General features: G+C 36.9%; 1 protein-coding gene across 3 annotated transcripts; it reads left to right on the top strand.

Annotated features, from left to right (window-relative positions):
* Window positions 1-5,553: 5,553 nt before the first annotated feature.
* LOC122318091 (protein BONZAI 3-like) lies at window positions 5,554-16,029 on the top strand. 3 transcript variants are annotated; one of them, XM_043135224.1, is made up of 16 exons: window positions 5,560-6,702; window positions 7,926-7,973; window positions 9,080-9,228; window positions 9,357-9,405; window positions 10,190-10,246; window positions 10,516-10,695; window positions 10,779-10,913; window positions 11,018-11,079; window positions 11,189-11,282; window positions 11,376-11,490; window positions 11,626-11,702; window positions 12,170-12,307; window positions 12,924-13,088; window positions 13,178-13,291; window positions 13,367-13,463; window positions 14,825-16,029. In XM_043135224.1, the coding sequence occupies exons 1-16, from the start codon at window positions 6,547-6,549 to the stop codon at window positions 14,944-14,946; spliced, it is 1,758 nt and encodes a 585-aa protein (XP_042991158.1). In that variant the 5' UTR covers window positions 5,560-6,546; the 3' UTR covers window positions 14,947-16,029. The 3 variants fall into 3 exon arrangements, 2 of the variants coding, with proteins under 2 accessions (XP_042991159.1, XP_042991158.1); XR_006244714.1 differs by lacking the exon at window positions 14,825-16,029 and having other exon boundaries at window positions 5,554-6,702; window positions 12,924-13,063; XM_043135225.1 differs by lacking the exon at window positions 10,516-10,695 and having other exon boundaries at window positions 5,559-6,702.
* Window positions 16,030-17,478: the final 1,449 nt, after the last annotated feature.

Raw genomic sequence — 17,478 nt, 5'->3', positions numbered from 1 at the left:
CGCACTTTCTCTAATAAAGTACGATTCATTCGTTCTGCCACACCGTTCTACTGCGGTGTACCTCGTACCGTGAAGTGTCTGACAATTCCCTCTCTCCGGCATACTTCCATGAAGGGGTCTGAAGTGTACTCACCTCCATTATCAGATCTGAGCCGCTTAATCTTCCTGCCGGTCTGAGTCTCAACCATTTTCTTCCAATCAAGGAAGATCTTCAGCACTTCATCTTTATTCTTCATCGTATACACCCACACACGACGAGAATAATCATTAACAAAAGTTACAAACCAATGTTTACCTCCCAAAGATGCATTTTGGGTAGGTCCCCAAACATCGGAGTGCACATAGTCAAGAATTCCTTGTGTATTGTGTACTGCGGTTCCAAACTTGATCCGCCTCTGCTTCCCCAATACACAGTGCTCACAGAAAGACAGTTTACCAGTCTTGGCACCTCTGAGTAAGCCTTGCTTCACCAGTGTCTGCAAAGCTTTTTCTCCTGCGTGTCCCATACGCATATGCCAAAGACTGGTGGTGTCATCATCAGTCTCATCTAGCTTCTCACAGCCTGTGGAAGCTCTTCTAGCAATAGTACTTCTTTGCAAGAAGTACAAGTTTCCTCGCCTCAAGCCCTTCATTGCCACCTGAACTCCCATTAGTACTTTGAGAGTTCCGTCTTCAATGACGATTCTGAATTCCTTCGAATCCAGAGATCCCAGTGAGATGAGATTCTTCCACAAGTCCGGAACATACCGAACTTCTGTTAGAGTCTTGATGCTGCCATCGTGCAGCTTCAACCGAATGCTACCTATTCCCTATGTCTTACAGGCACTGTCATTGCCCATAAGTACTGCTCCACCCTCGATCTTTGTGAAGTCAGTAAACCAGTCCCAATTGGGACACATATGATAGGTACATCCGGAATCCATAATCCATTCATCGGAATGACAAATGGATGATGAGCTTATCAAGGAAAAATCCGAATCATCATCTCTGTCCACGACATTGGCTGTGGTGGGTTGATTCTGCTGTTGTCCCTTCAGCTTGGGACAATCCTTCTTCCAGTGTCCTTTGTTGTGACAAAAGGAACACTCGTCTCTGGCGAGCTTTCTTCCGACTGATGAACCACGTGATGTGGCTCGGGTTTTCGAATGAAAACCAAAGTTTTGAAATCCGTTTCGGAGACCATTCCGGTTGAGGCACTGGAACGGAATATTTCGGTACCGGTACGTTTCGGTGTACCGTTTCGGGATTAATTATATATTATATATAAATATTTATATGTATATATAAACTAACAATTAATAAAATAAATACATATATGTAAGTGTGTGATATGTATATGTGTATATATATAGAAGAATTAAAGATTTATAAAATGAATATATATTGAAAAAATTCACAAACTTGAGTTAAGACACAAAAATAAAGGAAAAAAATTAAAGAATAGAAAAATTATTAAAAGTAACAATACTTCTAATGCACGGAAAGGGGTATTTAAATTCTTAAAGTACAATTTTATTCATTATTTTTTAACTTATTTAAAAGCTTTTTTTTTTTTTTTTTTTTTTTTTTTCGGGCCAGAATTGTAATTCCAGCCGGAATACCGGAATTCCGGCCGGAATTGACCGGAATGGCCGGAATTTGACCGGAACGGCCGGAATTTGACCCGAAACGGAACAGATACCTATCCCATTCCGGCCACTGTTCCGGCACGAAAAATTCCGGCCATTCCGGCCGGAACGGAACGAATTTTAAAACTTTGATGAAAACCGTTCTTCTTTCTGGGATACCTTGACTGTGGTCTCCCTCTTGCTGTTAAAGCTTCACTTGATGTATCTTGATGTACCTGCTTATCCTTTTTCTGGTACTCATTGCTAATTAAAGAACTAGATACATCGTCAAAACTAATACTTTCCTTCCCATACAGTAGAGTAGTAATTAAATGCTCATATATATCGGGTAAGGAATTTAACAAAAGTAAAGCTTTATCTTCATCTTCAATTTCAACATCTAAGTTTAACAAATCAGCAAGAATTTGGTTGTAACTATTCAGATGTTCAGACATAGAAATACCTTCACGAAATTGGAATCTGAAGAGCTTCTTCTTCAAGTGCAAACGGCTCTCAATGCTCTTCTTCATGAACTTATCCTCCAATTTCTGCCAAAGTACCTTAGCATTTGTCTCTCTCATGACAAAATACTTTTGTTCTTTGGTAAGGCATAATCGGATTGTACTACAAGCTTGAGTATTAAGCTTCTTCCAATCCTGATCAGTCATATCATCTGGCTTTCCTCCCAACGCAATATCCAACTCTTGTTGGATCAACACGTCCATGACTTCACACTGCCACATGCCGAAATTGCTTGTTCCATCGAACTTCTCAACTTCAAACTTGGCATTTGACACAGTGGACCGACGCCCGGAGCTACTGGCATTATCAGAACTCCTATCTCTTCCAGATCTTTCCATTTGAATTTAAAAATTTTAGACTCAAAATTTCAAAATTCTAACCGTACGGATGAGTCCGGAACGATCCAAATAGTAGGAAAGCACTATTTGATTGCTCAAATCCGACTTCGAACGGCTTAGATCAAGCCGAAATTGGATCTGAAAAACGGATGGTTGTGATCTGTCTGGCGCGTGGGATGCACGCGCTGCACAGTGCGCATGGGGCGAGTAGGCGTGTGTGACACACGCGCTACAGCACTATGTGCGCGTGGGAGCGCGTGGGCGCGTGTATTTCACGCGCTGAAACACTGTAGGGCGCGTGGGGGCGTGTGGGGAGCGTGTCTGACACGCGTCTTCCTCCTCTGGAGCGCGTGGGGCGCGTGAGTTACAGCAGATGCACGCGCCGATCTTCTAGGGGCGCGTGTGGGCTCCTCCGACCTCCGTTTTCGATTCCGTTTGCGGCAACGGATTCGTCTCAACGCGAGGAACACCCTGGAGTTGTCAAAAATTGATTTTGACCAATTTGAATTTTCGGACAGCTTGAAGCAGAGCTCTTGATGAATTTTTACCGTAGAAATGAATAGTACCTCACTAAGTCAGTTCCCAGGAAAGGTTGGAGGGTCACAATGAACACACTTAAAATTTCCAATCTCCTAGACAGAACCTCCTTAGACTGTACGTATCCACACTACCACAGCAAAAGCTCCACCCCACAAAAAAAAAAGAACCTAGTGGCTCTGATACCAATTGTTGTGGCACCGGCCTATCTGAAAATCACACAAAACAATTTTAAAGTGGTTCAGCAAATTGCCTACATCCACTGGAGCATCTTTTATAGAATTTGTACGAGATTTACAAAACACTCTACAAATTTCTATCTCTCTCACGTCCCTCTTTCTCTCTATTTTCTTTCTCTCCCACTGCATCTTCTGAAGATCAGAACTCTCCTATTTATAGGAGAAGTTCTCTTCAGCAATTCTTGCTGATCAGTTTCGATGCAGCAGTTTGCTGCTGAAATTATGGGATCGGTGCCTAATAGAAACAAAAGCACCGAACGGTGCATGTGCGTTCGGTGCAGCAGGCAAATTGCAGCATGTGGGGGGGGGCGCCTAATACGCCAAGAGCTTCACACTGCAGGTGGTTTTTTTTAACACATATGAGGCAATCTTCAGTTGCATAATGTATGGATGAGGGAACATGGGCTCCAAATTTGTACGAAACTGAGTGTAAGCAGCATTTTGGTACCCATCAAAATTCTTTCGATACCTTTTATCTTGTCAAAGACTCGAAAGTGCTCTTTATTGATATATTATTATTTTCTTTTCTTTCCTTTTTATGATCACAATGATACTCCTTTTTTTTTTTTTTAATCTTCTTGAAATCTATTTGTCAATTGCGATTACTTTTGAAACAGATAAAAAATGTGGGACAATCAAACTTGGTCGATTAGTTGGTCAATGTTCTTGGGCTACCAACTGCACATCATATGACATCTATTCCTGAATTTCAAGGTAGCTAGAAACCTTGAATTTATTTGTAAATTGGTTTGTGAGTGCTCTTAACTTCATCCTATACATTTGCTCAGAAGTAAAGCCCTCTTGGACAACCAATTGGATATTCAATGGAAGGATGGAAGAAATAAAGAATTCAAATTCAAAATAAGAAGATTCAACCCTTCAAATATCTATTCTATGCATTTGTCACGTCAAATTAAAATGAAAAGGACCATTACATTAATGACTTGGAAGGTACATAGAGATTAGAGAGGATCACGCGCATCCATTGGTGGATTCTCCAAGAAAAAGTTACACACAATCGTTCAACACATAATTTGATTAAATTACATCATAACAATATTCTAAAGTCAAAGTGTTATACTATTTTGAGATATAGGAAATGGTAAATGTATTACAAATTTTACTTCAGAAAAAGACTCAACAAATTTGGTGTGAATGGTGATGCAGGAATGTAATAAATATTAATTTGACTTTTTTAAGCAAGAAAACCTATGAATAGGCATTTAATAAGTAAATCTTATCCTTCCCTCAACAATTTGGTGGGTAAATAGATTTTATTTTATTTTCATATCAATAACCTTTAGGTTACTCCCATATAAAATTTAACATGTATTAACAGGGAAGCCGCTCTAAATCTAATTATGCTCCTTCATCTTTTTACTCCAAACTAAAAAGAAAAAAAAAAATTCTATTATAAGATTTAAATTTATAAATTTTTTTAAATAAATTTAAATCTTATAAATTAACATACTATCAATAATATAGATAGTGTATTTTATCAATAATGTGAATAACGCACAGCCTTTGTGCCAACTTGCCAAGCAAACGTTAAATAGGTAGCATGCCCCATTCGAATACTGACAATGGGTCTCCAACATTTCTTCTAACACCCTATTTTTATTTTATTTTATTTAATGATTAAATAAATATTTTTTATTAATATTGTAATTTTTTTTTTCTAAATTTAAATCCGAATGCCGCTCAGTTCTTTTACAAGTGCTATCATTGTTTATTTATTTACTGTAATTAAACTATGCCCAGTCTTCATCAATTCGAAAAATCTGAACGTTTACAAGCTATTAACCCTTCACCTTCACCAATTGTCAGCGTCATCTATGCTATTTCTCCCTTCTATGAAAGGCCATTTTCAACATGACTTATGCTCGATAATATATTACCTTGAAGATCCTGTCGAGGGTCGAACTCCTTTTAATTAACTTTTGAAAAATACTACTCTTCGGATAGCTTTCACCAAGAGTTACTATTAGGATTTTTTATTTTTTTTATTATTTTTATTTAATCATTAAATAAATATTTTTTAATAATATTATAATTTTTTTAATTTTTAAAAATATTAAATATAAATATATATAAGCCAAAAGAAAAGAAAAAAAAAATGAAAGGGAAGTAGCGGGAGCTCTCATATGTAGCTGTAGAGCTACACTTAATTTTTATTTCCATTAATGTCTTGAAACTTCGATCGGGGTTCATATCCTTTAATTAATTTTTATTTCCATTAATTTTAATGAATTCGTGAGTGGTGGACGGCAGTGGCAGCTGGGTTTCCACTTCTTCTTCTTCTTCTGTCTTATGATTGGATTTTCTGTAATGGTAGGACCGTAAGTGTTCTGTATAATTTGGTCTCCCAACAAATCAGTGATTTGGAATCATTTCTTCCCTTCCGTTTCCTTTTGTTTATGGAGATTTACGCTTTCTTTCTCATTTATAGTCAACGCTTATCTTTTTGCCCTTTATGATGGCACCCATGCATTTCAGATGTTTTTAGCTAGTGAATTCCCATCCTGTTTCATGGGCTGGAATCATTCCATGTGCTTATATTGGCCATCAAACTGAGTGGCGAGGGTTGTACTTGCAAAGAATGACAAGTGACAATGGAGGAGGGAGATGCGAAGGTTAGGGTTCAGAAACCCATAACGGGTCTCGGGAAGCTTCGGAGATGGAGGGATCCGAATGTAGACTGCGAAACGCACCGTGTAGCAAACCCAATGAAACGCACCGTATCATTTTCCGCATGGATCCCGTCAGTTTTTCGTGCGCAACTTCCTGCGCAAGTCCCCTGCATCCATCATTTTCCTTTTTCGGTTTTCCTCTGTTTTGGTTTGACCGCATAATTGCTCAAAGGGGAAAAACAAGTTGTCAAGGGAATCCGCGTTTCGTTGAGTCCTAAGAAAGAAACAACTGTTGTGGTTGTGAAGAAAACACCTCCTACTTCGTAACAGATGCTACAATTTCGTAGGTTCCTGCAAGGAAAGAAGGAAGGAAACACTCCATCGTATACGTAGGAAACTGCTTGTTCTCCCCTAATAAATACAGCAGAGCAGAGATAGACAATCCTCCACAATCACAATCCTCAACACACGTTTTCTCTAAAGTGGGTTGCGATCCAAACACATAAAAAAAATATATTCCTTTTTGTATGTTTAGATACAAAGGACAGGCTGAGTTTGAAGAGCTCTGAAAATTTTTTAGAGGATAAGTATATAATTTATCCAGGGTTTTAAATTGAGAAGAGAAAACGAAAACAAAAAAGGAATCTCATTTGGGCTTGAGAGAGAGAGACAGATGGGGAACTGCTATTCGGACGTGGAAGGAGGAAAGCAAGCCGTGGGTGGGGTCCAACAGAGCCCCACAGCTACCAACAACAATGCCGGCCACAACGACGCCGTTGAGTTCTTCTACAGGTCTTGGGGTCTCCCTCAACACTTCACCCGAGTCGAGGTAGTGACTGCCATTCTAACGCCTTTCTATATATATATATATATATTACACGCACTCAGAACTGTATTATGCATTTGTATTAGCTGCGCTGCTCTCTATTATCTACCCCACATTGGCTCAGACTCTTGATATTCTTTACTCTGTTTATCCCCACGTTGGCTGAAATTCGTATCGTTATTTATTTTCTATCCCAGATTGGCTTAGGTTCTTACTATTCTCATTTTACTTGATCATTATGTTGGCCATTGCCCATAAAATACAATGAGAACAAGAATAATATGAATACGATTATTATTTTTTTAAAATTGTGGTTACTTTTTTCTTCTCCAGTAAAGTTTCTCCCCTGTAATACTATTCTTATACAAATGCAAGGCACAAAACTTGATTGAAAAAAGGTTATCCAGAAAGAGTAAATAATAAAATAATAAAAATTTTGTATTCGTGTTAGTGTTATGGTTTTGTTTACAATACATATATGTTTAAAATTATCAAAGAAGTCGTTTTCGTTGCATGGTAGAGGATCAGTTTGTGTGTATTTCAAAGGTGCTGAAATGTTACATCCTTAGCTCTCTTCAAGCTATGAGTTTCGCTTGATAAATGAAGCATGCGGATTCTGTCATTTAAATGTTTGGCCTATTACTAGTTTCTCAGAATCAGGAAAGGATAGCATGGTCGGGGTGCCATGTGTTTTGGCGCTTAGATAAAGGATGATGTTTTGATTGACTAAATTGATACCCCACATAGTAACCAACTTCTTGAATTTAAGACTGCAGTAAAACGACCTAGATATTTTAACCGAATATTAGAAAATTGGAGACTAATGAGGTTGTATGAAGCAACATGTTGCCTTTTAGTATTGTGCAGGAGTTGAATATTTCTCATTTTTAAGTGCCAAAGGATGAAGTGCCACCTATATTCTTGAAAAGGGTTACCTGCCATTTCTTTCATCTCCAACAGATGGAAATTGTGCAATTCTGTTGCCCCTTACTAGAAAGAAATGGGTGGAATAATGGCAAGCTCCAAAGCAGTATATTGCCTGACAAAAATTTTACATGGGATGGGATCGGTTATCAGTATTATAAGAGATGTCAACATCTGGAATTGTTATTTTTGCTGCATGCGTGGCTCTTTTGTTTTTAGTTTCTTTTTATTTATGTCTGTACTGTTAACTCATTTGTTTTTCCTTTTCAAAATGTATTCATGTATTTTAATCTATGTTGCAGTTATCCCTATCAGCAATTAACTTGCGAGATCGTGACATCATTTCAAAGGTATTCCTCTAAACATAACCATATGTTTGATAGTGATGTTTACTGAGGGTTTATACTAGCGTCTTTCCTTTGCCGATCATTTGTTTAACTGCTCTAATGTCCAACTTCATCACCTATATATTTTCTATGCTTAGCATGGACTGGAAATTATGATCCAAACCACACTTCAAATTTGTATGAATTCAAGACTCTGGTATAATATTTCTCAAGTTAACATAATTCTATGAACTAATCAGTTCTATATTTTGGGATAACTATCACAATTTTGGTTCATTATGTTGAAGTACATTTTACTATGTGAGTTTCACTTCAAGATACAACCAAAATAGAGGGGGATATGGGCATGTGAGCTGATCATTACTTTATGTTAAGCTGCTATTTTTATATGTTCTGTGTACTTGGGCTATGTCTATTTACCTATAAAAAAAAAGTTTATGTTACTATTTTGATAGTATTTTGTTTACATAAGATATTTGTAGCCATACTCTTGTAATGAGCTGGATTACTATGTATGTGGATCGATAACCGTCTTGGTTAGTATGGGTAGTTACTATACACTGATGAAAAACCTGGGTAAGAAAAATACAGTGCTCAGTGATATAATTTAGTTTGTTCTGTTTTTGGTGTTCTTAATGATATATTAGTTTGTACTCGTGTCTTGTGTTTACTGATCAGGAGGATATATGTCTTCCATTAGGACTTTCTCAAACAAGAAATGGATTTCAAATTTGAAGAGTTTCTTGCTTCTTCTGTATCTCTTCAGCTTAACCTTTGGATGACTAAATCCTGGACGCCATCTTTGTTTGCTCAAAGTTGCTAGAAAATGAGTTAACACCCCAAGTTTCTGGTGTTTTTCTTTCTTCTCAAGTTTATGAATAGTTTTCATGGGATTCCCATCCTGGTAGTGTTTGGTTTACATTTACCATAAGTAGTATTTACATGGGCAGCAAGCTGAACTAATACTTCATGTTGACCGTTTCTGGAAAAAAGGTGTTTATTTAGCTTTCAAGGTTTGAGTTTTTCAATACACAGTAGTTTGTTTGTGTGTGTTTTGGTCAGGATTGTCTTACCGTTGTTTGAGCTAAAAAAGATATTGTTCTGTTCAGAGTGATCCCATGGCTGTGGTATATGCGAAGAATATAGATGGAAAACTAGAGGAGTTAGGCCGCACTGAGGTTATACTGAATAGCTTGAATCCCACGTGGATAGAAAAAGTTATAGTTGCATTCCAGTTCGAGATTGTACAGCCATTGGTGTAAGCTTTACAAATTCATTTTAAGTGCTTATCTTTTTATAGATATACTTCTTTTTATTACGGAAACTCCTGTTTTGATTTGACTTCTTTTGACTCACTCGCGTTTCCCTTCTTTATTTTCGCTCCAGATTTCATGTATATGATGTTGATACCAAATTTCACAATATACCTGTGAAGGTACATTATAGTTTCTGCTCTCGAGTATCTAATGTTTTAAATCTTTGTACGTTATGTTTTTCCAATTATAATTTGTACCAACAATATACAAGAAAAAGTGTACATGCTAAGTGTTTCTGTAGTATCTCTTCCAATACTTTTAAGTGTTGAATACCGCAATTTGCAAGTTAGAACTCTTTTACACTGGGGACTAAGAGCTGGGTACTGGTTTTTCTGAGAAAATATGTGTTAGTTAGATGACATTATACTTTCACTAGCCTGTTCAGTTATATTTTTGTTGATACATGGTTAAACACATTGAATTGGCAAAAAACATTAATTCGAGAACAATAATAAATGACTTCTGGATGCCAACTGTATGTTCATGTCAGCCTAAGTTATTTGGACAATATATATAGATGCAGCCATGCATCGTATAACTGTATAACTTGTAAGACCGACATGGGAAAGTACTCACTGAATGGTGTGCAGCGGTTTGCTTGCTTAATTCGGTCACTATTGTGTACATCTATGTGTGTGAAGGGGGTCAACTATCTTAATTGTGATTAATGAATGAGTACTTTCGAAAGATTGTCACTGTTTTTAATCATAGATTCATAGTCATGTGAGAAAAGAAAACAATTTATGGGAGAAGTGCAGATAAAATCTGAGTTGGATCAGAGACAAAACGCCAGAGGAAAACATAATGTTAAACTATTACCATATGATCTGTAATTTTTAGAAAATTTGTATGAACCATTTTTCTGTTGCACATAATAAATATATCTATTCTGTTGTGTTTCAGACACTGAAATTGAAGGATCAAGATTTTCTTGGAGAGGCCACGTGTGTTCTATCAGAGGTATGCTGTCTTGGGATCAATCAGGCTCATTGAGAATGCATATGCATTTTAACTAAGCTGGTGCAAATTGAGTATAAAATTATATCAATTTTTAGAGTTTTTTTTATTAAAAACTTCAATAGCAGAAAGACTATTGTGAGAGCTTCTTCCCTAATTAAGTGATATATTAAGATATTAGGTTACCATCGATGCAGTTATAGAGCATGTTGCAATTGCTGCCATTTTTAACCTTACTGAACATCAAATCCTTCCCCCCTCTTCCATGGCAGGTACTTACCAAACAAAATCGGAGTTTAACCCTTAATCTTTGTAGTAAAATTGGGCATGTGGGTTTGAGGAACTTAGGGATACTCACCATCCATGCAGAGGAAACAGTTGCTTCAAGGAGGGTTGTTGAGATGATGCTCCATTGTTCTTACTTGGATAACAAGGACATATTTTCTATAAGTGTATGTATTTGCAAAGCTTTATGTTACGTATGCATGTATATTTGTTGTTTGTTTCATCCTTAAAATTCATCACTTTATTCTAGGACCCTTTTCTAAGAATATCTAGAATTGTGGAGAGTGGAGGCTCCATTCCAATATGCAAGACTGAAGTAGTGAACAACAATTTAAATCCAAAATGGAAACCCCTATGCCTAAGTATGCAGCAGTTTGGAAGTAAGGTAAACTTGTCACCTTATGATTTGGTCACACTATATTATAGGATATTCTGCTATTTGGACGATTAAGAAGATGCATGTGGTGTATGAAATTTGACTTGTTGCAGGATAACCCATTGATTATCGAGTGCTTTGATTTCAATAGCAGTGGCAAACATTCACTTATTGGGTAAGTGGAATTTAGTTAATCTGCAGATTCATTTTTGCTTGTTTCCCTTGTTATCTGAGTTTAGTCTTTGGTTCTAAAGAAGATATTGTTCTTAAATTTACCATATCAGTAAACTTCAGAAGTCAGTGGCCGACCTGGAAAAACTTCAAGAAGGTAGAAGTGGTGAAAATCTTACTATAACATCTCATCATGGTCACAAGAAGGTACCTATTCATAATTGCAGTAGAATTTATTAAAATATTTCAGTTTATTCGTTTTATTTGAATTTGCATTTGTTCAATGATTCATCAATATAGGTTTTGAAGGGGGAGCTCTTTGTGGATCAATTTTGTGAGAAGGAACAATACAGCTTTCTTGATTACGTTTCTTGTGGATTTGAGCTTAACTTTATGGTTGCAGTTGACTTTACAGGTAAGTAATTTCTAGAGGACTATTTATACACGTGATAATTGATTTTTTTTATTTTTTGTTCTCTTTTTTATGGTTGTAAATGTTTCGCCCGAATGTCTTATTCATAATTTGAATAGTCAATTTTAATTTGTCCAGCCTCAAATGGAAATCCTCAGAACCCAGATTCTTTACACTACATTGATCCTTCCGGCCAGTTGAATTCTTATCAGAAGGTAGTCTATGCATCCTAATCTGGTGCTTTCAACATCATATTATTTTGACTCCAAAACTAGTATAGGCAAATTGTTTGGATCGATTGGCATGGAAATTTACCTCATGAGTTGTATTTTCATTATGATATTGACACTCAAATTTACCTCCCCACATATAACACTGACCTGAGAAATTTGTTGTTATCTTGATTTGGTTTATATATATATATATATATATATATATATATATATATATATTATGAAGTTTGGTCCATAAACAAGTCTCTAAATTGCTTTCTTTTATTTCTGTTATAACTCAATTTGATCAAGTGGCTCGTTTTCAATATCCAATTTGCTTTCTTGAGCTTTTGAGAAAGACAAGTTTATTTGTTCTAGTTTGTTAAGTGGGCCTTCTGTTAGCCTGTATTTAAAGAAATTATTGTTGATGGGTGAAGTTATTATCTGCTTGATAACTGAATTTGTTTCAGGCTATAATGGAGGTTGGGGAGGTCATTCAATTTTATGATTCTGATAGGCGCTTTCCTGCTTGGGGCTTCGGTGGGAAAACATTTGATGGAACCATCTCACATTGCTTCAACCTGAATGGAAGCGCAGGTAGCTTTGAGGTGAGAGAAGCCCATTTTATAATTTATTGTTTCTTCGTCTCTGATGCAACATTTTGGTTTGCATGTACTGGCATTTTCCACAGAACTATCGCCATCTTGTTTGCCCTCCTGCAATACTATAGTTAATCCCTGATTTTTGTTTGTTTCAACCTGTTTATCTCATCATTGTTTGTTCTTAAAAAATTTAATATTTATCAGTGTCATAGTCAGCTTCAACCAAATAAGTAAGAAGTTGGTAAAAGCATTAGTTGAAAAAACACAGAGTATAGATTAACCATAACACATGCAAAACTGTTATATACAATAATTTTAGATATGCAATTAATAGGCTTTAGAAAGTCTTTATGGTCCTTCAAAATTTATGTAAGTAAATGAAAACTATGAAAATCAAATGGATCGAGTTATCACCCAATACCCTTCCTAATATTATGTGTTACACTCTACGGTACTTTTTTTCTTCCTTGTACAATTGTTAACATAATGAAAATGATATGTACCGTATAAGACTCATTGAAATCAAGTGATTTTTCATTGTTGCATAGCATACATATCATCCTTATGAAAACTACATGTTCATACTCCTCAAGTAACGCATTTAGCTTCTAATTTTCAATAGGTCGAAGGTGTTGAAGGCATCATGTCTGCTTATGCAAGTGCTCTACATAATGTTACTCTGGCAGGACCAACGTTGTTTGGCCAAGTGATTAAAAGAGCTGCTCAAATTGCAAGCCAATCCATTTCATACAACAACAAAAAGTACTTCGTCTTGCTCATTATTACGGTAAATAGAATAGTTGACTTCATAATTTGATGCCTCTTTCCACCTTCAATCCTTCGTTTGGTAATCAAATAAATTGTCACATTTTCTAGGATGGAGTCCTTACAGACCTCCAAGAAACGAAAGACGCTTTGGTGAAGGCATCTGATCTTCCACTATCAATTCTTATAGTGGGAGTGGGAGGTGCAGATTTTGGACAGATGGAGGTATGGATTTGTTTTTCTAGAACTTGAACTTACCCTCATGTGTTAATATGTCATCTAACTTAGTTTTTGTGACAGGTCCTTGATGCTGATAAAGGACAACGATTAGAGAGCTCTACAGATCGTGTTGCTACACGTGACATTGTACAGTTTGTTCCAATGCGAGATGTTCATGGTAAGTACATAATGGCACGTGCACGTATGGAGCTAAAAATTGGGTCAAGATGCATATGTCTTTACCAAACCGAAAGAACTGTCATAAAAGGTCGTTTTTGGTGCAATTCAACTAAGAGATTGTGGTCTTGTGACTCAGAGCCACAGTGGTAATGATGCACCATAATTAACTGCTTTGGAGTGTTGGGAGAGTCCCATGCTCACATCTTCCCTATTCTCAGAATAATAAGCAAGAACAAATCTTTGCTTCTAGCAAAAAAGAAGACAGTCTGTTTCCTGAAAAAGGATGGAAACTGTTGAGGATGGTGACGCATAGGCCTCATGCACCAATCAAAATATTGATCTTGTGGTGGTGGATGGTAGATCGGCAAGTAGCCAAATCAAAGATAAGGCACGTGGTGATCATAAGTGGATTGACAAAAATAAATCGAGAGTTTACACTTCCGGCAAAATGGTGTCAGGGTAAGGAAAATGGAGGTGAAAATAAAATGAAAAATGACTGGAAAACACTTTAGGGACTGGAGGTGCAAGTAAAGGAGAGTTAACTACTGAAAAGAGAGCAGGCGGGGGGTGGCGAGTGCCACTGATGCCTGTCGTTGGTGGCGAGTGGCAGTATGTGTGGTTGTTTGGTACCTGGGTGCGGTGGCTATGGGTGATCAAATGGTGGGGATTCTATATATGGTGGGCTAGTGGTGGTTGGAACCGGTCGGATAGCAGTAGAACTAACCTCCAAGACTAAACAAAATAGAGACAAAAGAAGGAAGAAGATGAGGGGAAATTTTTTAAAAAAAACTGAAGAAATGGAATGAGAAGATCTAGAATGGGGAGAAGATTGAGGAAGGAATGAGAGAAAGGGGAGGGAGAAGTTGGGAGGTACTTCGTTCCTCATAGCGTGAGGTTGGGAGGGAGAGTTTTTTAGAGACAGTTAAGAGCTTTTTTGTGGAGAGAGAGAGAAAGCAACAAAACCACATTGTTGATTGCAATGCCTAGCTAGATAATTATTCAATGATGGAGTGAAGAAAGGATTAAAGGATAGGTTTGAACACTGAAATTGTGTCTGATGGAGATGTTGCATGAACTGTTGTTGCCATGCACCACTGTCCTGGTCCTTTATTTTCCGTCTTTTTTTGTAACACTTTATGGATTAAACATTGACCAACACCAAACAGCTTGGCTCCTTCATTTACAACCCAAAATTCAGTTCTACTTCATTTTTCAGTTGACGTTTGTATCATCTGTTTGGGCCTATTGACTTTTGTATCAAATGACATGAACTGTTTCCTTTTACTTTTATCTTGTTGCAGCTGTTATGTTTTTGCTTCAAACCCATCTTATAACTTACTCATTGTGTGGTATGTGCAGGTGGGCAGATTTCTGTGGTCCAGGCGCTTTTGGAAGAGCTACCAGGACAGTTCTTGACGTACATGCGGTGCAGAGATATCAAGCCACGCCCTCTCCATGAAGCCCAAGTGTCTAGTACTTGAGTATAAGTACCAACTCCACAAAAGGTCGATATATATCGACGACACACATAGGTTGGATAAGGGTTAAATAAGGTATGATATATACCGCTGATCAACAACAATTGCCAAGGTTTTCTAAAGGCTATCCCACCGATAGCTTGAGCTGCCTGAAAGTACGTATTGTTTCCTTTTTCCTTCGTGGGTGTGGGCAAGGAGTTACAATTTTAATGCCAAGAACGAAATAGGAGGGTATATGAGATTGTTCGATGTCCCTCTCTCCCCCATTGAAAGAAACCCCCACCGAGAACCTCTTCTTTTGCTCCAATTTTTTTTTTTTAATCCGCTCAAGCCATTATAAGCCAGATACATTGTATTTCATCTATTCTACAATCTCACTTGCACACCACCAATGGAAGCGTGAATTCTTCATCAACCTCTTCCACCATCCAAAAGAAGTCTTCCGCATGTGCGTGGTTGTCAAAAGCCATTTTCTGCACATGTAACAATCACCACATGCATGCCGCCCGTATGGTATTGATTTTGGCCTTTTTTTAAAGCCACTCTCTTCTAGTTGGCCACTGGTTGGCTTACTAGCATTTTTTTCCTTATTTTCTTGATTTTTCAGTCTTTTATTTTAAGAAATTTGAACTTCAAATCTAGGCTTTAATTGCAGCCATGCATGCACCACCCAAATATCTCCTCATTCAGTTTACGACTCACTCTTCTGCTATTTTGATCAATGCGCGTATGAGCCATATGTGTCGTTGTCTGTACATGCATGGTCCTCATGTACCGCCACACCACCACAATGTACTCTCCCCTATACGGCTCTACCTGATCTATACCTACAATTCATTTAACTTTTATTTCATTGTTTTTCTTCAACTATGGGATCAAACTAATTATCTGATACCAATTTTCGAGTCGTGTTTATTTTCTTGTTTTATCAGTTTTTTTAGGGTGATTGATGGGATATCCCATCCCCTCAAGTTGTATTCATATTTTCTTTACTAATGTAATAATTTTGTCCCCAAAAAGGGGAGCATATATTCAAAGAAACTGGTAAGTGTATCAATATTATTTGACTGTGAGCTTTTACACCAAGTTTTTCTCTTATAACATATAATTGTACACATGGCTATTTTCTTTTGGCCGTAAGAATCCCAATCTAGAGTTCAAAGAGCTAAGCTCAAATAGAAGATTTATGATTTCGTTTTTCTTATTTTAGACGTAAGACTTTTAATCATCAATCACCCTAAAGTTTTTGGGAGAAAGCAAATTAGGATGTTATAACAGTTTGTGGTCCTAGCTAGTTTGTAAAAGTGCCTAGTTGAAATTTGAATACCTATTTTCCTTTAATATATGATGATTTTGGGATTATTTTTGAAAAACTATAAACCTATGAGACAGCATAATCTAAATAATTAAACTATTTATCCAAAACAAAATATTAAAAGGGATTTACTATGCATCAGCCACTATTCACTTTCACACCACACACTTCTAGTTTTTTCATAGGGTGTAGGGGTGTTTTTCATACAGTATATGGATGTTTTTTTATAGGGTGAGGGGTGTGGAGCGGTGAATAGTGGCTGATGAGAAGAATTTTGCATATTAAAACACATCAATCTCATCCATGTTGGAGTACATCTACAACAATGACAACAACAACGGGTCATCTTTAATTAGCACCAGATAATTTAACTAATATAAATATTAAATCTTCTTGTATTCTTTTCACAGTATTTCACGGCACAAATGAGAGGGATTGATAGAATTACAAAGGTGGTGTCTTTTTTTGGAAAAAAAAAGGTCATTTGCATTGTCGTTTTTGAACATGGCATCTCCTTCTCTTCAAAACAATACGGGGATGAAAGAAAAATGATAAGAAAAAATTTCAGTAACAACAATAATAATAACTTGGAGGAGAGAGGAGGCCAAAAATAAAATAAATAAGGGAAAAGAGGGAGGGAGTTCAAAAAAATCTCTTTACAATTAATACATGAGTGCATGAAAAGCAAGAGAATAAAAAGTTAAATAAATTAATGCTCTGTGGTCATCTTCCTTGGCAAAATCAAGAACTTATAAGAGATGCAGTTTTTTCTAATCTAATGGTGGACTAGGCAGTCGGGGTTGGAGGTCGTAGCTAATAAAAAGGAATATTATTCGTGCCTCACTACGGCTGCATATTCGTTTCTAGTGATCTAGTCCTAAACCTGAAAGTCTGAGTGAATTTGGACGGTTATTTACCCAAAACCCAGTTATGTATACAGATTATTGACACAAGTATCCGTCATTAGCTTTAACTAAAATGAATTTAAGTAGACAAATGTGACCGTAACTCGAGGTCATAGGATTAATTCCCCTTCCCCAAATGCCAGAGAAAACAAAATCACTTCTCTCTCTCTCTCTCTCTCTCTCTCTCTCTCTCTCTCTCTCTCTCTCTCTCTCTCTCTCTCTCTCTCTCTCTCTCTCTCTCAGTTTGTATAACAGTTTCCTCTCTCGTTGCCCACTTTGGCTAGATCTGAGTTTTTGTATTTGTATATCACTTCC

Source organism: Carya illinoinensis, chromosome 8 (genome assembly GCF_018687715.1).
Source record: "Carya illinoinensis cultivar Pawnee chromosome 8, C.illinoinensisPawnee_v1, whole genome shotgun sequence".
Classification (NCBI taxonomy): Eukaryota; Viridiplantae; Streptophyta; class Magnoliopsida; order Fagales; family Juglandaceae; genus Carya; species Carya illinoinensis.
Note: the sequence above shows the minus strand (reverse complement) of the source record. Positions and strands in the feature narration are given on the sequence as shown.